This window comes from Coregonus clupeaformis, chromosome 1, assembly GCF_020615455.1.
Source record: "Coregonus clupeaformis isolate EN_2021a chromosome 1, ASM2061545v1, whole genome shotgun sequence".
Taxonomy (NCBI): domain Eukaryota; kingdom Metazoa; phylum Chordata; class Actinopteri; order Salmoniformes; family Salmonidae; genus Coregonus; species Coregonus clupeaformis.
This window is the reverse complement of record NC_059192.1, coordinates 11,923,745-11,947,042: the sequence shown is the minus strand read 5'-3', so window position 1 is coordinate 11,947,042 and position 23,298 is coordinate 11,923,745. Positions and strand designations below refer to the sequence as shown.

General features: G+C 41.6%; 3 protein-coding genes across 4 annotated transcripts in view; 1 reads left to right on the top strand and 2 right to left on the bottom strand.

Moving 5' to 3' along the window:
• Window positions 1-1,226, top strand: part of LOC121584562 (BRD4-interacting chromatin-remodeling complex-associated protein-like) — a 10,714-nt gene extending 9,488 nt beyond the window's left edge. The window contains exon 13 of the mRNA XM_041900550.2: window positions 1-1,226. This exon is cut by the window's left edge and continues 1,524 nt beyond it. The gene's annotated coding sequence lies outside the window, so the exon portion shown is untranslated.
• si:dkey-21c1.4 (flocculation protein FLO11) lies at window positions 1,076-4,857 on the bottom strand. 2 transcript variants are annotated; one of them, XM_041900347.2, is made up of 5 exons: window positions 4,522-4,857; window positions 3,100-4,173; window positions 2,827-2,928; window positions 2,035-2,151; window positions 1,076-1,937 (listed from the first exon to the last, which is right to left on the bottom strand). In XM_041900347.2, the coding sequence occupies exons 2-5, from the start codon at window positions 4,166-4,168 to the stop codon at window positions 1,909-1,911; spliced, it is 1,317 nt and encodes a 438-aa protein (XP_041756281.1). In that variant the 5' UTR covers window positions 4,169-4,173; window positions 4,522-4,857; the 3' UTR covers window positions 1,076-1,908. The 2 variants fall into 2 exon arrangements, with proteins under 2 accessions (XP_041756281.1, XP_041756360.1); XM_041900426.2 differs by having other exon boundaries at window positions 3,100-4,170.
• A 4,824-nt stretch (window positions 4,858-9,681) lies between these two features.
• The window catches only part of LOC121584357 (guanine nucleotide-binding protein subunit alpha-13), a 30,848-nt gene continuing 17,231 nt past the window's right edge, over window positions 9,682-23,298 (bottom strand). Inside the window, exons 3-6 of the mRNA XM_041900226.2 lie at window positions 15,752-15,802; window positions 15,457-15,657; window positions 15,240-15,374; window positions 9,682-10,703 (exon numbers count right to left, since the gene is read on the bottom strand). Coding sequence (XP_041756160.1) covers window positions 10,467-10,703; window positions 15,240-15,374; window positions 15,457-15,657; window positions 15,752-15,802 — 624 coding nt within the window. The 3' untranslated portion in view covers window positions 9,682-10,466. The remainder of the gene's footprint in view (window positions 10,704-15,239; window positions 15,375-15,456; window positions 15,658-15,751; window positions 15,803-23,298) is intronic.

The window sequence follows — 23,298 nt, the reverse complement described above, 5'->3', positions numbered from 1 at the left end:
GAAGCCTTGTAAGAAATGGCCTTTAATTTTTGCACTTGACATTACACACCTACACATAAAATACAATAGTAATTGATGGTTTTTGTGTTCTCTACTTTTCATAGTAAAGTCAAGCCAGAGAGACTCACTCCCACTCAAGAGTGTCTATATAACGACTAAACAAGCAGCTTTTGATTTTCTGTCAGTTTTGTCATTTTATCTTATTTGGCATTTTTATTTTGTACCTTAAAGGTATGTGACGCCCCTCCGCACTCACATTCACTCTCGTCGGCGTGTATTGGTGTTGGGGGGGAGCTAACTCCTCAGATTGAGGGAGAAATGTTTCGACATGTTTATCTTTTTTTTTTTTTTATAAATCACTATTTGTGTGGTTAGGGATGTGTGTCCCAGCGAAGTCAACACGCAACCATGGTAACACGTTTCATGAGATTTAACGACCCTGGAAGGTCATGGGTTGTACGTGTATGTCTCTGCGTACGTGTGCTGGACGAATGTTACTCATTACTTCGCCCACTTAAGTTTCCTCTCCTTCATTCTGTCCATCACTTCACTCAATCCTCCTCTCCCTCCCAACAGTTAAACCCCAATCAACAGGAGAGAGGGAGGAGAGAAGTGTCTGTAAACTATGCTCATAAATTGACTGAATGAACAGGCTGAAGGCCTTAGAGAGAACACAGCTGTCTGTTCTACAGTTTGTCTTGTGTCTTGTGAGTGAGGCCTTCTCAACCCTCTGTATTTCAGCCCTGGTCCTGAGGACCCGTATGTCTCTAATGACACCCTATGCCTGTGATAGTGCACTACTTTTGACGAGCTTATGTGGCTCTGATCAAAAGTAGTGCACTTTATGGGGAACAGTCATTTCACTCAGGAGTGCCTAAGGACTTGGGTTGATATACTAGGCTCTTTCTGCCAAGGAGTGACACATTTTTACTTCATTACCCTCATTTTCACTGTTTACTTTTGTTTGTCTCACTCTGTACATGATTTGTATAGTTTTTTTTATATATATATATATATAAAAAATGAAACAATATTGATACTTTTTTGTAAAGGAAAAAAAAGAATGTAAAACATGAGAATTAAGTTGTTTTTTTGTATTCTGTTGGCAATGAAGTGTTCCAAAAGAAATCGTTACAAAAATACTGTCAGTTCAGTTTTAGTTTGTGTGTTCACTACAACAGAAAGAGAAAAGTCAATAATAAATTCATTTGGAATACAATCATAAACAGGCACAGCTCGATTCATTTGAAACTTAACCTTTCTCCAAAACATTTAGTATTGGTAAAACATTCACAGTCTGTTAAATACTGCATGCACACACACCGTAATACTTGTTATAATAATACTTGGGGCAAGTTTGTCTCATGGCTGGTCATGATTTTACATTCAATCATTTGAGGCATTGCTACACACATTAACGCATTGTCAGTTTAAACAAAAACAGTCCAACAGTGACACTTGCTGGACCGGCTGGGAGTCCTTAAGGAGTGCTGGTTTAGCTTTGGTGCTGTTCTCACTAGTTTAGAGAGAACACACAATTCATTTTAACTTGTCCTAGAAAAAGTGCTGTAACATTGAGGTATCCTTCCCTTTCATAAACAGTTAACGAAACAACAGAAAATGCAACATAAATACTTTTCGATAAATAAAGAGTTGTACACAAGGTCTACAAGATATTAAAACTTCAAACTGAAATGAGACCATTTCCCTCAGCACCTCAGTGTTGCTTCTGTATACATCTCATCTCCTTTCACACAGAAGAATATATGTATAGAGCCAAAGCGTTTTTCACCATAGCTGCAGCTCGTCAAATATGTCTCCTGTTGGAAAGGAATTCTCCACCACACCACTAGGGGCGCGCTCCCAGAGTGAGAGGTTTCGCCTTAGTTTGACCCCTACTGCTGGGGCTCAGTGGTACTTCCTCCAGCGGTCATGCTCTATTGAGGGAAAAAACACACAATAAAGTCAGTAAGCATAGAAAAATAAAGAAAGTCAGTCAATATTTTCTGAAGAAAGTGACACACACACACTTACTGATGTGTGGGTAGTGCCAGGTGTAGCCCAGGATGCAGTATCCTGCTAGCAGCATGGCCACTCCTCCCACTCCACCTTTCCTCACATCTATATACCTCCTGTAGTACCACTGCCATCCTAGAGAAAGAGACAGAGAGAGAAAGAGAGAGAGAGAGAGAGAGAGAGAGAGAGAGAGAGAGAGAGAAAGAGAGAGAAAGAAAGACAGAGAGAGAGAGAGAGAGAGAAAGAGAGAGACAGAGAAAGAGAGAGAGACAGAGAGAGAGAGACAGAGTAGATGAGAGTTGGACCTAAAAAAGATATAATGGGATACCCCGTTCAAAGGTGCTTAAATTTTGTCTTGCCCACTCGCCCTCAATGGCACACATACACAATCCATGTCTCAATTGTCTCAAGGCTTAAAAATCCTTCTTTAACTTGTCTCCTCCCCTTCATCTACACTGATGACTGAAGTGGATTTAACAGGTGACATCAATAAGGGCTAAAAGATTCCACCTAGATTCATCTGGTCAGTCTATGTCATGGAAAGAGCAGGTGTTCCTAATGTTTTGTACACTCAGTGTACATTAAAAGTTGTTTCCACCATTTTCACCTCAACTCAGTAGCCGGTAACTTCTTAATGTTTTGTATACTCAGTGTATGTGATCGTATACAGATGTAAGAAGGTTTGAAATGATTATGTTTTAGTCAAATATATCTGGGGTTCTTGCGGCCCCTTGACCATCCGCTCAAGAAACAAAAATCATCCTGCGGCTGAATCTAGTTGATGATCCCTGGTGTAAGGTGTCCTCCTACCACTGTTCAGGGCTTGCACTCCATTTCTGGGGTTGCGGGGAGCTCTGGTAGCGATCCAGCCAGGCAGTTCCTTCAGCCTCACCTCCCCTAGAGACAGCGTACCTACAACACAACATGCCAGTCAGTTAGTGATGGTCTCATCATCTAAAGGGAGTAGAGATGCCAATGGTTAACCAGTTAGTTAGTGATGGCCTCATCTACATGGAGTAGAGATGCCAATGGTTAACGGGCTAGGCAGCCATAACACAGTAGGACCAGAGAAACACTACAGACCCATTATCCTCTGCTCAGTGCCATACTTCATGGTGTCGAATGGCGCTTTCTCCCTTGTCACGCTCTGATTGGCAGTTGCTGACTCCGTTCTCGCGGAGGTTTGACCGAGGTCAACCGTGAGCAGTCTTCTGGTCTTGTTACACAGATAGTCTTTGTTACGATCAGCAGTTGTGGTCTGAACACGGTCCAGCACTGATGAAACATGGTTGACCGTGAGTAGTCCCCTGTTGCTTGTCTTGCTGCGTAGACTGTCTTTATTGAGGTCAGCGGTTATGGTTGGATTATGGTCCAGTGCGGTTGTCTTGCTGTACAGCCAGTCAGGTTTGAGGGTGGTGTGGTCCTGGATGCTGGGTCTGGGCTGACCACTCCCTGAACACTGCAGCTTCTCTTCTCCTCCCACCTCCTCTCTACTGCTCCCCACCTCCACCTTCCAGAAGGGTCTTGCTTCACTCTGTGCCCCTGATAAAGATTCCTGGGATAGTGTGGCAGCAGCTCTGGCTGTCTGAGTGGATAGTTCAATCTGCTCTCTCAGTGAAACCTTCTTCTTAGAGGCAGCTTTGGCTTTAGTGCTCAATGGGGCTGTAGCAGGGACTGGGGCTGCTTTGAGTTTGGCTATCGCTTTGGGTTTTGTGTGGGTCTTGGCTGGATCTTTTGCCAGACTGTCCTTGGAGAGAACCAAAGTCTCATCAAGGAGCTTCTGCCGTTTCTTTGAAGTCGTTGATGACGAGGAGGAGGAAGGTGACGGTGCTTTCTTACTGTTTTTAGTAGTTGTCAATGATGATGATGTTTTCTTACTCTTGGTTGTAATTGCCAATGGTGATAACGCTGGGGATGGAGACAAAGATGATGTCTTCTTACTCTTAGTAGAAGTTGTTGATGGTGATGAAGAAGACAATGATAAAGATGTCTTCTTGCTGTTCTTGTCTGTGATGAGGTCAGGTGGGCCAGGAGGAGTCTGGGAGCTTTGTGTTGTCGTGGCGACCGGAGCCATCTTGCATCTGGGAAGGTGGCTGTTCAGTCTCTTGAAGTTTTTCCCACAGAACGGACATGTTTCGCTGGAGGACGACATCACTGCTGGAAAAGAGAGAAGATTGTAGATTATTTAAATATTATGTTGTTATTATTGTCTGACAGAGTTTGACCATATTGACACAAAGGATTAAATTACCTCCAATAACTTTCTAGCTTTAATATGTTAGAGAGAAAACAACTCTATATAATCTATACATTAATATGTAATACATGCATTACTTTTTTCTCAATCAAAAGGGATAATGAGTTTGATGACCATTATTAGGCTTTTCTAGTCTGCATAGCCAGAGTCCTGCTCCTGACAATGGGCAATGCCATCTTGGTTTACATAACCCGCATGACATGAGTCTTGAGTGAATTTGAGAAAGAATCAGATTCAACTTGACTTGCCCTTTGTTGGTTGCTTGAACGAAACCAGCACCACTGCAACAGCTTCTAATTTTTATCGTATTCTTGACGAAATGTAAACTTGTGTCAATTTACTGTACCTACTGTACGCATGGAACATTGTGCGCACAAGTTGGTTCAACCGTAACATTCTGAGTTTTTTTTGTCTGCTAAATACTTTTGGAAAAGACCCCTTCGGTAGCACAAGTAAACGCCTGAGTAAATTAGCTAGATTATTCCACATCGAAAATATTTTCAGCACAGATAAAGCTTTAGAAATGTCTGATATTACTTTTTCAAAACGAACTGTTATTGCACTCGTTACCGATACAGCAATTGGTTAGAGTTGTAACGATAAAAACGACACAATAAATAGTAGTCTAGAGAAAGTGGGCGTGGTTGTTGAGAAATAGACCTTTGCTGACCCCTAGTGGAAAATACAGCCACAGATAGAACAATGAGACAGATATTTCACCGGATGTATAAATGTGAAACATCCGCTTGGCGTTTCCAATCCCTACCAAATATGTTGATGAGAGGAAGCCCAGTGGCCGGCAGTGGGAAGGCCAAATCAAACGAAACGCGAATAGAATAAACGGTAGTGAACGACAGAAAACAGTCGGGCCGCGAGTGTCAACGCAGTCAAAACGCGAAGCAAAGCTCGTTCCGTTTGATTTGGCCTTTAGAAGATGGAACGAGGTGGATTTGGGAGGACATTCTCCAAATGTTGTCATCTATGAAACATTTGATCTCAATACAGTTGTCTGTTCCCAACACTAGAATCTGTTACGAACAGAGTGGACTAAGGTTTGTAGACTTTACACTTTGCCAAAAATTGCGTTGTTTAGAAGGAGTGCAAGGGCGAATTTTGTTATTGTACAGGCGCACTTCAAGGTAGGCGTTTTGCTAACGGAAATATGCAAATAACGATAGAACGCCCCCAACAGGATCTCGCTAGCTCTTGCTTGGCTCTGCACACCTCCTTGTTTGTTCTGCCGACTATGATTCATTGTTCCCATTGAAAACCAAAGGCTATGGTCCATTTGGGGTTAGTTATAAACATCCTTGCTACAGCTCCAGTGAACAGAGAGATTGGAACCAAAGATTATCCTTTCTATGCAAGTAAAGTACATAGGATAAAACATGTCATGACAGGCCTGATGGAAACAGAATAATAATAATAATATGCCATTTAGCAGACGCTTTTATCCAAAGCGACTTACAGTCATGCGTGCATACATTTTGTGTATGGGTGGTCCCGGGGATCGAACCCACTACCTTGGCGTTACAAGCGCCGTGCTCTACCTGCTGAGCTACAGAGGACCACAGAAGATTTGGCTGTAAACTTTCCAAATATCGACAAAACAAAATATGCTAGACAAGGTGGGATCTTTTTGTGTCAGTAAAATTAATTATGCGAGAAACGCTTTTATGCACAAATATGTATATATTATAAACTGGATGGTTCGAGCTCTGAATGCTGATTGGCTGACAGCCGTGGTATATTAGACCGTATACCACGGGTATGACAAAACATTTATTTTTACTACTCTAATTATGTTGGTAACCAGTTTATAATAGCAATAAGGCACCTCTGGGGTTTGTGGTATATGGCCAATATACCACGGCTAAGGGCTGTATCCAGGCAATTTCCGTTGTGTCACGCTTAAGAACAGCCCTTTGCCATGGTATATTGGCCATATACCACACCTCCTCGGGCCTTATTGCTTAAATAACCATCATATCGAAGTCAATTTGGAGTCACGTGATGACATTGTGTGGTTCTCCCACTACGACTTGTCGGGAAAGCATGCAGTTTATTAGGCTACAGATGAAATAAATTATGAGGAACTTCACAGGGCGGTGAAAGTGCAAGGTGATGAGTTTGATACTCCTTTCCAATAAATATCGAGGGTCTTCTTATTCTGGTGACATGATAATCGATGCATGATAATGGTCCATTCTAAATCAAAACAAATTTCACACATATATTATTTAGTATATGTAAAGACAAGATTAAATCAAGAATAGTCTGATGGGTGACAATATTAGCCTATCATTTGTGAATGATATATTAGCACTTATGAATGACGCCCAGCTTGTGTGCAGTAAAGCAAGAAACAGCACATGCCTTTTTTTGGCAACTTTTTCAAATCATAGTCGCACACCTCATGTAGCCTAGCCCATAGGCCTATATTTTTTTATAAGGTTTGTGTCACAACTGAAGTGGCCAAATAACTTCTTAAATTTAAGCACATTAATCCGCTTTACAACGGGTGTAGAGCCTAACTGGCATAGATAAGCAGTTTAAAGTTTGGGGAAGACATTTTTCACCATAGAAATGCACCTTCATAATAAAAGCATTACAAGCATAATTGCATTTGCGATTACACGTAATCTATGCACTTAAATAGCGAATGGAGGACTCTTTTCCCGTGGTTCATTTTCATGCCAGCTAGGTAGACTATACTCCTGTTGTAAAGATAAGCAATGTGCTTAATATTAGGAAAGTTGAGAAATAAGTATATTAGGCCTAGCCTATAGAAAGCTGATGGGATCCTCCTCTTTTTCATAGTTTATCACTCTGTTTTCTCACGCAATTGCATAGCCCATTGAAATGTTGCGCAACATGAGCTCTCATGAAATGTTTGATTAGATTTTCGATTACGTTTGCATTGATGTCAGAGTGATTAGAGGGACAACAGAGAGCTGAGTACCAGGCAGTTAGCTAGTTTGGTAGGCTACTAATGACCATCAGCAGCATCAGAGCTTGTAGAATCCTAATTACCTTGGCTAAATGGTCACATGGAATTCGACTGCCTTCATGACTCGTGACCGCCGGTGTGGCAGTAATATGGTCACTGCAACAGCCCTAGACAAGATCAGGTGGGACCATTCTAGCCAATGAGAGGGCAGATACGAATGTGAACAACAGGCAAAACTATTTCCACTAGTTACCACAGCCACAAAATCTAAATCATTAAAATTAATGGGGGGAAAAAACATGCTTTTTGGTCTTAATTTAAGGTTAGGCATAAGGTTAGCAGTGTGGTTAAGGTTAGGGGTTAAAATCACACTTTTGTAAAGAAATTACATTGTAGAAATAGGTGGGGTTGACGACTGTGGCAACGTGTTTTTTCTCAAAGTTTCTGGGATATCACATGTCCTACTCATATCAGTACACTTGTAACAACTTAATCATTACAAAACTTCTATTCGATCAAATATTTTTTTGTTAACTAAAAAACGGCATCTGCTGGAGAAGACAGATTTTGGGCCCAGTTATTCCTGTCGCTTCGCCTCTTACTCTCTGCAACACATTATACCAGGGTTTCTCAAGGTATTGTCAACTACCAGTAATCATCAAGCCCTTGGATAGTTGAATCATGTGTGCTAGTGTTGGGCTGGAGCAAAAAATATGCACCCTGGGGAGGCCTCTGGTCCAGACTTAAGAACCGCTGCTTTATAGTCTATGGGCTGAATGAATGACAAATCACACTTTATTAGAACAATGTGTTTTATTGTGAAAATTAGTGGCATTAAAAAAAGAATGCAGATTGTTAGAGAAAGAAATGACAGATGTCCATAGTCTGTTCATTGACAAGGCCAACAGTGAAACAGCGATCAGCTAATAAATCAGCCTTTTTTTTTTCTCTTTTTTTTTTTTACAGCCATTTACACATGGAAGTAAACAGTTTTATATTACAACTAAGGCATCAGGGCCCAGTTTTACAAAACTGTTATGCATAAGAAGCTTCTTAAGATAGTTCGTAAGTGCAATTACTCAAACGTTTCATTATAATTCATGATTTTCTTACAAACTTCTTAACTATCTTCCTGAAATGATTGTCGCTAGGAAACTGAGCTAGCTAGCAAGGGCAATCATGTTAGCATATTTCTTACCGAGATTACTGGTCTAAAATGTTTTATTGGATTTAAAACTATACTGAAACTTTCAGATTTAGTTTTGAGTCAATAAACATGTTCAATTGCTGTCATTAGCTTATTTTCTCACTTCCATGAGTTTAAGACAAGGGTTTAGCTGTCTTGGAATTAAGAACATTTCCAAGAAGAAATCCAATAACTTTATTTTCAAGAATCTAATTTCTTCTTAACTATTTTCTTAGGACGAAACATTGAAAGAAAATTATGAACATTTGCAAGAACCTTATTGAGGAATAGCAACTTTTCATATGTTTATTTTTAAGTATAAAGTTACGGAAAAAATGGCACTTAAGAAATGTCTTCTTACAAGGTTTTGTGAATCCGGGCCCAGGTGTCAGTCTGTACAAGGCCAGAGCCAGAGAGAGGCACAGTGGAAAGACAGACACGTCATCTCCGTAGCTAGAGAAACTAGGACAGTTGATCCTTACAGATAGAAAAGGCACAGTGCGACTTGGCAGGAGAGAACCGCTAATCTGGAGTCAGTCTCTAGCTGTCTTTCAGCACTATGAGGTGGCGTACCTTACAGTGTCAGCATACCTATAAACACTATGAACATCAACGACAGGTTACAGTATGGAGCGGAAACAAAAAAACATCAGTCATCATGATTTTAAACTAAAAGATACATTTGAGTCAGTCTGTACAACTATAAACATGATCACATTCATTAGACAGACAACCTCACTGACCAACACAACGTCCCTGTACAAGGCCACCAATGGGAAGCGAGGAGAGGGAAGGAGGAGGCGGTACCTTTAACTTGTCGTGGTAACCTGGTCCACGTTCCGTGGGGGCAAAACGTTATAGAACGTTCAGACAGAAATTAACACACATACGTATCTACTTGAAAGTTCTGTATCGTTGCGCCCCAAATGAACGTAGCCCAGGGTCTGAGACACGCCCCCTCTGCTCTTCTGGGTTGTTTTCATTAGGGCACAATGCAGAATTATTTTTCAAAACATTGTGCAATGGAAAAATAAAACAAGCGTTTCTTATTGGACAAGATCAGATAGTATCTCCCCGTTTCAGCCCGTTTTATTCCACTTCGTGCTTAATGAATATGTCCCAGAACAGGTTCTCACAGGAAGACATTTAACAAAAAAATCTAACGCTTCAACCTGGGATATACACTATAGAACGGGGGTATTCAAATCTTACCCTACGAGGTACGGAGTGCTGCTGGTTTTCTGTTCTACCTGATAATTAATTGCACCCACCAGGTCTAAATCAGTCCCTGATTAGAGGGGAATAATACAAATAAAAAAGCAGTGGAGGTCCAGATTTGAATTTGAGGGGTAAAGACAATAGATGACAGACCTATGGACAGACTGATTATTACAACACGATAATGACATCCTTTATAGAGTGACCTCCGTACAACCCTGAGATAACAATACTAGCTAATCGCCCAACTGTGTGTGTGTGTTTTGTGTCCTTACAGCAGAATTACATGATAACTACCTGGGAATAGAAAGATGGAAAATTGTAAACTGCATACACACACATTAAAATGCATAGATTATAAAGGACATGATTGATTACATGATGGCTAACGCCAAGACTTAAGGCTAGAAAGGTACACACACACGCACACAGTGATGAAGGGTTATTAAGACGTTGTATGAAGGCGTTGTGGTTTCTGTCAGTCACACAGCTCTCAGATCAGTGTACAGGAGAGGGGCTATGACAGCATGGCAGGCTTCAAAACTGATCCAGGGCAGTGCTTATTATCCAGCGTTCAATCATGTCCCTGGCTCCTAGAAGGTCAAACTGACCTATAGACCATCCACTCAACACAGTGCAGTAAAAACCAAATAAAACCATCTAAAAACAACAAAAGTGGAACATCAAGGTCCTCCCCAAGGCACTGGTGTCCTCAATCCGGTCCTCTTTTGAAGGTGAGAGCAGTACTCGATCAGGTCCTCTTTCAGGTGGGAGAATAAGTCCTCTCTGGGGTCCTTTTGGAGGCTGGTTCCTCTCAGGTCCTCTCTAGAGGTCATAGGTCACTGGAGCATAAGCTGTTTGAGGTTTTCATGGAGGATGGTATCCTTGACGTCTCTGAACACCAGGCGGATGTTCTCCGTGTTGATGGCTGTGGTGAAGTGGTGGTACAGGGGCTTCTGTGTCGCGTCTCTTCTCTTCCCCCGGAAACAGTCCACTAAGAACTTCTGGACGTCTGGCAGGCTGTGGTCCGGCCCCGTGTACTCTGGAAAGTATTTCTTCAGTGAAATGTTCGAGACCTGCCGGGAACAGGGATCAGATCAACACAAAGTTTAAACGTTTATTCGCCACGGGCACAGGATACAACAGGTGCAAAACAGTCCAGTGAAATTATTTCCGGAGAGCTCTTTCCCAACACTGCAGTAGATAATAGAAAATAGAATCAAAACACAGAAGACGTACGATATAAGTTCAAGAAACACGAGAACGCAAGTATATACAGGTCAGTGCCAGTCCCTTATTCAATGTGCAGGGCAGGGTTTCCATCAGGTACATTTGGCACAGGACAACATAACCGGCAAGATTTTAAATTTACCGGACATTTGAGAAATCTACCGGACATCGGTCTGCATCCAGATCGGCGTCCACCCACGGTGCTCAAAATCACATTTAGATGATTTTAATTCATTTTAACAGAATATAAATGAGCCTGTAAAGTTGTATTACAATAAAGTAGAACGATGTTCTTATACCAACATGACAGGTTTTATTGAAAAGCAAAACATTGTCTGTTGCATATCTTCATCCCTGCTATAAATTATAAATCAACATCATTTAAAAAAAAAGAACAAGTTGCCTACACAGTAATAAAACAACTTCAAAATATAACATTTGTATAATATATTTTGCGAACGACCTGTCCTATAGGCCATTTGTATGAACACTTTAATTAATAAATAACAAAATACAGCTGTTTTCAAATACAATCTAGGCCTCTAATTTAATTTAGCCTAGGCATGAACATTTTAATTAGGCTTAATAAATAACAAAACATGGCTGTCTACAACACCAGGGCCGGCCCTCCCCACTCCCGCTGCAAATCAGCACCACAGCAGTGGAACGAGGCCACTCTAGGCGGCCACAAAATGAATAAATTATAAAAACTGATATGTAAATAAAACGAAATTCGTTAAGACTGGTTCATTGAGAGAAAGCTCATTTTACAATGCTCCTGTGAAACGAGGCCCGCGCCATGCATTTATGAAAGCACTTGTTTCCAAAGCTAAAATGATACTCTTTTTACAGTGCTAATGGATGATGTTAATAAATGTTGTTTATTGTCATTTGAACTATCGTGGGGTCGTAACTTGTGTCATATACGTGGTTTATTGATAACAACTCTGTTTCCTACTATAGGCAGTTGGCTGCCTAGTGATTGCAACATTTTAACTCTGATTTGAATAGTTGGCAACGATGTTTCGTTTCCAAGTGCTACTAAAGAAGCTCAATTGAAATGCACCAACGGTCCATGATACACACCATTACTCTACTCTATCATTCCATTCCAAATCTTTATACTATACATGACACAGGGGTGGCATATTATGATCTTGCCTAGGGCGGCAGCAGAACTGCTAGGAACAGGCCCGACGAACACAATTTGCCTCCAATTTACTTGCGTTTGTGGCGGACCTCGGCCTGCTCAAAGTGAGCCGCTGCTGTTGGGAAGTCAAAACTGTCCAACTCCTTGGAGAAGCTTGCAATGCGCATCAGCCTCGTACTTTGTCCTCAAGAAGGTGCGATCTTGAGGCCGTCTTTACTCTGTTTTGGAGAAAGAATCCCCTCTCGGCGGGCACACTGAAAATGGGGATAATCAACACAATCTTCGCCAATTTTGAGTAGATAAACACCCGACACTAATGTCCCAGCAGCTTGAGGATTTATTACCCTATGAAGTATATTTGCCTTTGAAGTTGGACCACATCGACTGGTATTTCCATCAATGAATAAAAAGTATTATTTTGCAATGGAATTATTTTTTTTCTGACAATTTGGCCTGCAACAATTGTATTTATTATTTTGGCCAAAAGCCGGCATTTACCGGCTAACGGAAACCCTGGTGAAGGGGAACTGGAGTGGTTGAGGTGGGTTTATACATAAACAGTGACTGGTAGAAAGCTATAAATGTAAACAGGGCTGAAAAGTGACTGATAGCAGGAATATATAAATACATATGGTAATATACTAATGGAAATATATACATGTAAACAGGAGTAATAGTGACCAGTAGCGGGATAAATAGACACTAATGGTAATGGCAAATAATAATCAATGAACAGCAGTGTAAATGGTAGTAAAAAATGTAATCAATAATAATTTTATCAGCAGCGTAGGTGTGAGCATGTGGGTGTAAGTGTGTGGCGTCAGTAATGAGTGTGTGAGTGAGTGTGTATGTGTGTAGACAACATGGAACGTCAGTAGAATCCAGGGCTGTCCCCGACTAAAATAAAAACATATTGGTCGACTGAAAGTAATCTGTTCTTTTAAATGTGTATTTTTCCATATATAGACAAATCAGCTGTATGCATTGAGCTTGTCTGATGCTTTAAGCTTACTGTTTGATGACACAAATGACTCAAACGGGAGCCAGAGATCTAGATAACCAGAAGAAAAAACCTGACCCAACCATTCTCCTCCCTCTCCTGCTGGCTTTCGCAGATTCTGCCATTACTCTCCTGAAGTTGCCGGTAATAGGCTACAGGAGGAGTCGGCAACCTTTCTCATGTGAAATGCCAATTTATCTTACCATTTCTACCAATCTGCGTGCCAGTTATGGTTTTCATATGCACATTTTCGTGGAAAAGTTTAATTTAATTTATAATAACGTCTTTATATCTCAAAATCATTGTCATGTGGTCAATCAACATTCTATCCAAACCTAAAAAGTAACTTCTATTGCCATTGCCAACTATGTAAAAATAGCCTACATAAAGCCAACAAATAAAAACATTGCAGCCTGCAGGTAGACAATATCCTGATAAAAATAAATATCCTATAAAGCACATTGGCTAAGCAGGGCCTGTTTGCAACGAACTTGAAACATTGTATCAACTATTAACTTGGGTCTGCCAGAAGCTTGTGCTAGTGAACTTGCAACGTTGTATAAAATATTCTGGGCCCTCAGAGTTTCCAGTGCCAGTAAGCTCAGGACTGACACAGCTATAGGCTATTTGGGCAAGGGATAAGAAGCAGTGCTTGACTTGGGCAGGACCTCACCGGAGTGGACTACTGACACCTCAAATGTTCTACTGCTTGAGCTCCTGTTCCTCTTATAGAATATTAGCTAAAAAGTAGTGTGGAGCTCCTGCACCTAAATATAAACAGTACTAGCACCCAAAATGAGTACCGGAACCTATTTCAGTCCAAGTCAAGCACTGATAAGAAGTAATCAGGTAGGCCTATTTTATGATATATTTCCACTGGATTAGAGCATGACATTTTTTCCTTTCACGCTGAGTGGTTATCGAAAGGGAGACAGCTGGAAAGATTTTTCAAATAAATTGAGGAACTTTTGTCATTCTCAATGGATGTAAAAACAGACTTTGTTTGCGTGCTGTTTGAGGTGAAGAAAACATTACTTTGAGAAGCTCCACAGGTCATTAGTGGTGGTGCGTTAAGCCAATCAGAAATACTATCAGATGTCCAAATGGGCACGTTTATATGCCTACATTTGCGCGCAGGCCAGGTAGCCTATAGGCCTACTTCAAAGCGGAATCAGGTGTGCGTCCTTACTCAACATTGACAGGAGCGCTCCAAACAAAAGACAATGACTAAATTGAATTGACAAAACTCGTAAATGGAATGAAATAAACCAAAACTTGTTTCTCACAAGTGTTGCATAGGTTGTGCGCTCTGCAAACAATGCGTCCACTCCGACAATGAGAACGGTAAAAGGAATCATAATATATTGAATGCATTAACAGAAATTACCATAACCAAACAAACATTGTAGATTAGAAATGAGAGGAATTAATGGTAAATGTACTACTGGTGATATATGTAATGGGGAATTGATATCCACTAACAACCAAACGCAAACAATTCACACAATTAAGTTATGAAACAAAGAATGTGCACAAATTGACGGGAGAGAGCGCATTCTGGAGAGAGAAGCGCATTGTGCATCTGGGCGCTGCATGGTTAATCCGGCCTCCGCATCGGCCATGCAGCATTTACAGTGATATGGCCTCTGCAGAAGTCAGGGCATTCATACTTCTTGCGCTTCGCGGAGCAGTGCAGAACTGTTGTGAAGGAAATTGTCAAGGAAGTGAGTTTGTGTTCATACAGAATGTACCGCCCCCACCTACCGTCAACCAATCATGTCAATGCGGAGCTATACAGAGGCCTCGGCATTGTTACAACTTTTGGGAGGCGCATGGCGATGTGGTATGGAGCTCGATTTGGCCTCTGCGTGCCTCCGAAGGCTACACAATTACGTCACATCCGCCATATGGAGCCACCGACCACATTTACAAATCAAGCATAAATTGGCTTTTAGTCTAGGCCTCCGCAATGGATTAGTTCACTGAGATGGCCGCATATATTTTTTGCTACTGCTCGACTAAAAAAAAATCTTAGTCAACCAACTGCCTATCGACCAAACAATCGACCAGCTGACTAATTGGGGTCAGCCCTAGTATAATCTGAAGGTTGGTGTGGCTTCAATTACAATACTTGGCATCAGTACATTTATCTCTGAAAAGCGAATAGAGCTTATTTTCTTGAGTGTGAACCCTGCTCCCTAGAGTGTTTGTTGGGATTGCGATGTTACTGACCTTCTCCTCTAGGAGGTCAGTCTTGTTGAGGAAGAGAATGATGGAGACGGCGAGGAAGACTCGGTTATTGACTATCGTCTCAAAGATGTCCAATGACTCTCTCAGACGGTTGGTCTGTCTGTCCTCCATCAAGACCTTGAAAGAATAAATACAAATAAATTAGGGAGAGTGTGTGAGAGAGAGAAACAGAGGGAGTGTGTGTCCACTGTGTGTGTACCTGGTCATACTCAGAAGAAGACACTAGGAACAGTATGGAGGTAACAGAGTCAAAACACTCGAACCACCGTCGTCTCTCTGAGCGCTGTCCTCCCACGTCCACCATCTTGAAGGGAACGCTCTTGATCTCAAAGTCGTACTCATGGATGCCCTTAGTGGGCTTACGGGCTAGCAGGATGTCCTGCTGGGAAGGGATGTAGCTCTGGAGGAGAGAGAAAGAGGGATGAGTGGAGGACATGAGAGGGGGATGGAGAGCGATGGAGGTAGATTGATTGAGGGAAAGAGAGGAAACCTACCTGATCCCCCAGCATCTCCACATTGTCCAAGAAATACTTCACAGACTCGCCCTAAGAGAGAGGATACATTTGTTTTAGCTTCATGGACAATCATACTAGCCTAAAAATGTTGCACCTGAGTGAGTGTGTAAGGGTAGTGCATCCATGGATCTCCCTGTGAGTGAGTGAAGTGAGCATGTATTTGTGTGTATATACAGTACCAGTCAAAGGTTTGGACAAACTATCATTCAAGGGTTTTTCTTTATTTTTACTATTTTCTACATTGTAGAATAATAGTGAAGAAATCAAAACGATGAAATAACACAAAGTGTTATTTTAGATTTTTCAAAGTAGCCACCATTTGCCTTTGCACACGCTTGGCATTCTCTCAACCAGCTTCACCTGGAACATTTTCCAACAGTCTTGAAGGAGTTCCCACATATGCTGAGCACTTGTTGGCTGCTTTTCCTTCACTCTGCGGTCCAACTCATCCCAAACCATCTCAATTGGGTTGAGGTCGGGTGATTGTGGAGGCCAGGTCATCTGATGCAGCACTCCATCACTCTCCTTCTTGGTCAAATAGCCCTTTACACAGCCTGGAGGTGTGTTGGGTCATTGTCCTGTTGAAAAACAAATGATAGTCCCACTAAGCGCAAACCAGATGGGATGGCATATCGCTGCAGAATGCTGTGGTAGCCATGCTTGTTAAGTGTGCCTTGAATTCTAAATAAATCACAGACAGTGTCACCAGCAAAGCACCATCCCACCTCCTCCTCCATGCTTCATTGTGGGAACCACACATGCGGAGATTATCTGTTCACCTACAGTCTCACAAAGACACGGTGGGTTGGAAGCAAAAATCTCAAATTTGGACTCATCAGACCAAAGAACAGATTTCCACCTGTCTAATGTCCATTGCTCGTGTTTCTTGGCCCAAGCAAGTCTTTTTCTTATTGGTGTCCTTTAGTAGTGGTTTCTTCGCAGCAATTCGACCACAAAGGCCTGATTCTTACAGTCTCCTCTGAACAGTTGCTGTTGAGATGTGTCTGTTACTTGAACTCTGTGCAGCAATTACAGCCTTGCAGACCTTTGGCATTCTAGTTGTCAATTTGTTGAGGTAATCTGAAGAGATTTCACCCCATGCTTCCTGAAGCACCTCCCACAAGTTGGATTGGCTTGATGGGCACTTCTTACGTACCATACGGTCAAGCTGCTCCCACAACAGCTCAATAGGGTTGAGATCCGGTGACTGTGCTGGCCACTCCATTATAGACAGAATACCAGCTGACTGCTTCTTCCCTAAATAGTTATTGCATAGTTTGGAGCTGTGCTTTGGGTCATTGTCCTGTTGTAGGAGGAAATTGGCTCCAATCAAGCGCCATCCAAAGGGTATGGCATGGCGTTGCAAAATGGAGTGATAGCCTTCCTTCTTCAAGATCCCTTTTACCCTGTACATATCTCCCACTTTACCACGACCAAAGCAACCCCAGACCATCACATTGCCTCCACCATGCTTGACAGATGGCATCAAGCATTCCTCCAGCATCTTTTCATTTGGTCTGCGTCTCACAAATGTTATTCTTTGTGAACCCAACACCTCAAACTTCGATTCGTCTACCTCTGTCCAGTGTCTGTGTTCTTTTGCCCATCTTAATCTTTTATTTTTAGTGGCCAGTCTGAGATATGGCTTTTTCTTTGCAACTCTGCTTAGAGGGTCAGCATCCCGGAGTCGCCTCTTCACTGTTGACGTTGAGACTGGGGTTTTGCGGGTACTATTTAATGAAGCTGCCAGTTGAGGACCTGTGAGGCGTCTGTTTCTCAAACTAGACACTAATGTATTTGTCCTCTTGCTCAGTTGTGCACCGGGGCCTCCCAGTCCTCTTTCTATTTTGGTTAGAGCCAGTTTGCGCTGTTCTGTGAAGGGAATAGTACACAATGTTGTACGAGATCTTCAGTTTCTAGGCAATTTCTCGCATGGAATAGCCTTCTTTTCTCAGAACAAGAATAGACTGACGGGTTTCAGAAGAAAGTTATGTGTTTCTGGCCATTTTGATCCTGTAATTGAACCCACAATTGCTGATGCTCCAGATACTCAACTAGTCTCAAGAAGGCCAGTTTTATTGCTTCTTTAAATCAGCACACCAGTTTCCAGCTGTGCTAACATAATTGCAAAAGTGTTTTCTAATGATCAATTATCCTTTTAAAATGATAAACTTGGATTAGCAAACACAACGTGCCATTGGAACACAGGACTGATGGTTGCTGATAATGGGCCTCTGTATGCCTACGTAGATATTCCACTATTGTAGCCGTTTCCAGCTACAATATCCATTTCCAACATTAACAATGTCTACACTATTTCTGATCAATTTGATGTTATTTTAATGGACAAAACAAGGACATTTCTAAGTGACCCCAAACTTTTGAAATTGTTCTTAAATCAGCATCTCTACATGTATGACAGCCATTCCATTCCAGTGTCTGTTGAATTCCAACACAGGCACACCTCATTCTACTGAATTAGGTACTGATTAGGTGATCACCTGAACCAAATCTTATTTAACGAGAAAAAGTATAAAAACCACTGCTATCCTCTTGCAATAGGACCAGCTGGATGGCAAAAACAGTGTAGTACCTCAAAAGTAATATTAATCAAAAGAGAACTATTGACCATGCCAAAAGAGTTGAAAAGGAAAGTTTTGAGTGAGGAAAATAAGTGTTCAATTCTGGCTTTACTGGCAGAGGGATACAGTGACCGTCAGGTTGCTTCCATCCTTAAAATTTTAAAGACGGCGGTTCATAAGAACAAGGTCATGCAACAGACATTGGGGACAACAAAGCTACAGACCGGCAGAGGGCGAAAACGTCTCTCTACTGACCGCCAACTAATTCGAATGTCACTCAACAACCGTATGATGACATCAAGTGACCTACAAAAAGAATGGCAAACGGCATCTGGGGTGAAGTGCACGGCTAGGACGGTTCGAAACAGGCTCCTAGGGGCAGGGCTGAAGTCGTGCAAAGCTAGAAAAAAGCCCTTCATCAATGAGAAGCAAAGAAGAGCCAGGCTGAGGTTTGCAAAAGACCATAAGGATTGGACCGTAGAGGACTGGAGTAAGGTCATCTTCTCTGATGAGTCCAATTTTCAGCTTTGCCCAACACCTGGTTGTCTAATGGTTAGACGGAGACCTGGAGAGGCCTACAAGCCACAGTGTCTCGCACCCACTGTGAAATTTGGTGGAGGATCGGTGATGGCTGGAATCGGGCAGATTTGTCATTTGTGTTTTTCCCCACTCTTTTTGTCGTCTGGTGGTCAACGCAAGACTGTAAAAACAGTCTGGACCACCCCTCCCTCTCTCTCCAGTTAATGTCACCTCTCCCGGCTCTTACCGACACCTACCCTCGTTCCATTTACTGTAACCAGCATCCTCACCCACTGAGCACCGACCGACACCGGACGTCCACGGACGTTGAAAAGTAGTTTAAATTGTCAGTCCGACCTGGCCGGACCAAATCATAGACATCTGTGTTTCACAAGTTTGGACAGTACGGTAGCGTTTTCACGATAACAGAATTTTGACTTCGATACCAGTTTTGGTATCACAATACCGAAACGATACTAATGAATTTAATGAATAGTTGAATTCCAAAACAACACTGCAGCTCATTTCTGAAGCTTCTAGATTGCCCTAGAAGTCTACACACCATACATACACAGGTCTACACAGCGACTCACCATTGCATGTGCAAGCGCATGTAGCCTGGCTAGCTTATTACGGCCCCCTTGAGAAGATTTAGACAAATTAAAAGACGGACTCGATCCTCTCAATCAGTATACGACATGAGACACATTTGACAGAAGTACTAAGTAACAAAAATTCTAGTACCGAACCATTTTCAAGTTCTCGTATCGAAAAAGTACAGAAGTTTCGGTGGTCAACGCAAGACTGTAAAAACAGTCTGGACCACCCCTCCCTCTCACTCTCTCTCCAGTTAATGTCACCTCTCCCGGCTCTTACCGACACCTACCCTCGTTCCATTTACTGGAACAAGCATCCTCACCCACTGTACAGTAGAGTTCAGTACAGCACATTAGAGCAGAGTACAATATAATGTACTGTATTGAACTGTACTGAACATATCTACTTTACTGTACTCTACTGCGCTCTGCACTCTACTGTAATGTCTAAACTTGTGATACCGTAATTCTGTTACCAAACTTTGCATCTGCATAGTTCTTCCAGTAAATGTGTTTTTGTGAAATGTTCTGTGTTAATTGTTCAAATTAGTCCTTATACATAGTTGTAAGGTTTGTTAAACTTTGAAAATCAATGGTTTTTGTTTGGCATACACTTTAAGTGTAATTCTATTACCGAGAAATTGCCCGTAGGCTAAGGTTACAGAGGGCAGGGGTGAGCATTTCCACTGTACAGACCAGAGAGCTCAAGTGTCTGTCCATACAGGCAGAAAACACACAATGACAAATATACAGACATGCCCTATTCTACTGGAACCTGGAAATCATTTGAAAGATCAGCTACGGGTACTGGAACCTGGAAATCATTTGAAAGATCAGCTACGGGTACAGGCTGCCAAACCAAAAGTGAAACCTAGGCATATGTTTTGTTATATACTGTAACAGATCCTGCCTCCCTTCTTACTATACACACACACACCTCAGACTCTCTGGCATGGTGATATGACTCCTTGGCGTCCTCATGTACATCTGGTTATGTCACTGCTGCATTACTGCTATGTCACTTTTGTGCTAGTGTTTAGTGTTGAATGCAGCCGGGGCAGCAGATGCTGGGTTGACTGAGTGTGTGTGTTCTGTCTGTAAGCAGATCAACATTCCAGCCCGGATCACACTCAATCTCACCAACAAACAGTGTGTTTGTGTGTGTTAGTGATGGGGGTAAAATCGATCCAGTAGACTGAGTATCGCGATATTATTAGGCCTATTATTAGGGTGTCCAATCAAAAAGGCATATTTTGACCAATGGGTAAAATAACATGCTAATTGTGTAGATACTCCTCTAAGAACACCAATGGTCCAAACCTCATGTTTCTACCATAATCCTTTCAACAGTTATTGGATTTTACCCTTGTAGAATGACTAAATCAATGGAGGCAAGAAATCAAAAAAGTGGTCAAGAATCAGGAAAATACAGTGAGCGCCAAAAGTATTGGCACTTTGGATTCTAAACGATACAATGACTATGAGGTTAAAGTGCAGACTGTCAGCTTTAATTTTAGGGTATTTTTCATCCATCAAATCAGTGAACTGTTTAGAAATTACAGCACTTTTTGTACATAGTCCTCCCATTTTAGGGGACCAAAAGTATTGGGACAAATTCAGTTATGTGTATTAAAGTGGTCAAAAGTTAAGTATTTGGTCTAATATTCATAGCATGCAATGATTACGTTAAGCTTGTGACTCTACAAACCTGTTGGATGCATTTGCAGTTTGTTTTGGTTGTGTTTCAGATTATTTTGTGCCCAATAGAAATGAATGGTAAATAATGTATTGTGTCATTTTGGGGTCACTTTTATTGTAACTAACAATAGAATATGTTTATATGAATAATGATGAGTGAGAAAGTTAGAGGCATAAATATCATACCTCCCAGAAAATGCTAACTTCCCCTGTTATTGTAATGGTGAGAGGTTAGCACGTCTTGGCGGACGATATTTGTGCGTCTAACTTTCTCACTCATTATTCACGATTCATTCAGGACTACGCACAATGATGGTAGCATCCACAATGTAGAAGTGGATTCTATTCTTATTTACAATAAAAGTGACTCCAAAATGACACAATACATTACTTACTATTCATTTCAATTGGGAACAAAATAATTGAAATCGGCACCCAAGTATCGTGATAATATCGTATTGTGAGGTCCCTGGAAATTCCCAGCCCTAGTGTGTGTGTTTGGAAAGCCCAGGCGTCAAGACAGGAGAGCTGGGGTCTGCACAGGAAACGGACTGATGCACGTTCTTTGGCGTGCGACACACACACCAACCTCACACACACGCAAAGAGAGAGAGAGATTGAGAGATGAGGGAGGAAGCAGTAGCAAGTCAGTTTCACTTTTACTTCAGATCAGCTCTGCTGAGTCTGAATCTGTGTCTGTGTGTGTGTGTCTGTGCATCAGGGTTTCCGTTAGGAAAATGTGGCACCGGACAACGTGACCGGAAGATTTTAATTTACCGGCCATTTGAGAAATTTACCACACCCATATGCATTGGCTGCATAACCCATTAGGGTGTCCACGCACAGTGCTCAGAATGACAGAAATAACATTTAGATTATGGTAATGCATCTTAACAGAACATGCAACTCATGTAATGAAGCAGCCAATAAAATGGCATTTTCAAACATTTGCCAACAATTCAATTCGCAGGAAAACACCATTCTAAACAGTGCACCAAATAGCAGTTCTATATGTGACCGAGATAAAAATCTGACTGGGATTGTTCCTTTGGCTTCTGGACAATGAAAGAAAGTTGATATGAAAACCAATGGAACAGGAGAGAAATGACATAGTGGTGGGTCTAATAGGGGAAGAAATGTTAAGAAATGTGCCAAAATTATATAATTACTCCTGTCTATACAGAAATAAATAAAATAATTCTAAATACTTCACCAGAAAGCATGACTTGGCCACAGAGGAATCGAGGATCATTAGATTCTGTGGATTGTTTCAAATTGTAGGCCTATGCCTATTTGGGAAGGCCGCAATTTGGGCAGTGCGCGTGGCAATAGTCCTAGCTGATTATTGAATTGCGGCTGTCAGTGAAAAGCATCTAAAATATGACAAGGGGAGGGGTGTGTGAAAAGATATAGGTGAGTCTCTCTCCAGAATGGCTCAGCTGTCTCCTGCCAATTCATTGTTTCATTGTGTGAATTGTTTGCTGTTAGATTTTTTTATTTGGATCAATTCCCCGTTACATATACAGGGTTCGTACAGACAGTGGAAAGTCAAATTCAAGGACTTTCAAGTACTTTTTCAAGCACTAATATTTATTTTCAAGGACCATCAATTTGTAATAGTTCCTATTATGCAATTGTTTCTCCCGAGTGGTGCAGCGGTCTAAGGCACTACATCTCAGTGCTTGAGGCGTCACTACAGACCCCCTGGTTCGATTCCAGGCTGTATCACAACCGGCCGTGATTGGGAGTCCCATAGGGCGGCGCACAATTGGCCCAGTGTCGTCCGGGTTTGGCCGGTGTAGGCCGTCATTGTAAATAAGAATTTGTTCTTAACTGACTTGCCTAGTTAAATAAAGGTAAAATAAATAAAATAAAAATGGCAGTATATCACCACAACCTCATTAAAGAAAACTACTAACTTACTATTCATCACTACCTACAAGTTCTACTCAATAATACATGTTTCACTAGTTATTTACTACATAGAGGAGTGGTAAGTCAGGACTGATGTTGACTTATTTACTTATATGAACTAACTCAGTAACATCTTTGAAATTGTTGCATGTTGCAATTATATTTTTGTTCAGTGTACATGCTAATAATATTAACTTCTAACTTCATCCTTCTAGCC

What these genes read in the sequence shown, in the direction of transcription:
- si:dkey-21c1.4 (XM_041900347.2), bottom strand. Translation starts at nt 4,168, where the DNA reads ATGTCGTCCTCCAGCGAAACATGTCCGTTCTGTGGGAAAAACTTCAAG. An exon ending in CACTGAGCAGAGGATAATGG is followed by an intron (nt 2,929 to 3,099) that starts GTCTGTAGTGTT and finishes GTTGTGTTGTAG; the next exon opens with GTACGCTGTCTCTAGGGGAG. An exon ending in CTGGCACTACCCACACATCA is followed by an intron (nt 1,938 to 2,034) that starts GTAAGTGTGTGT and finishes TTCCCTCAATAG; the next exon opens with AGCATGACCGCTGGAGGAAG.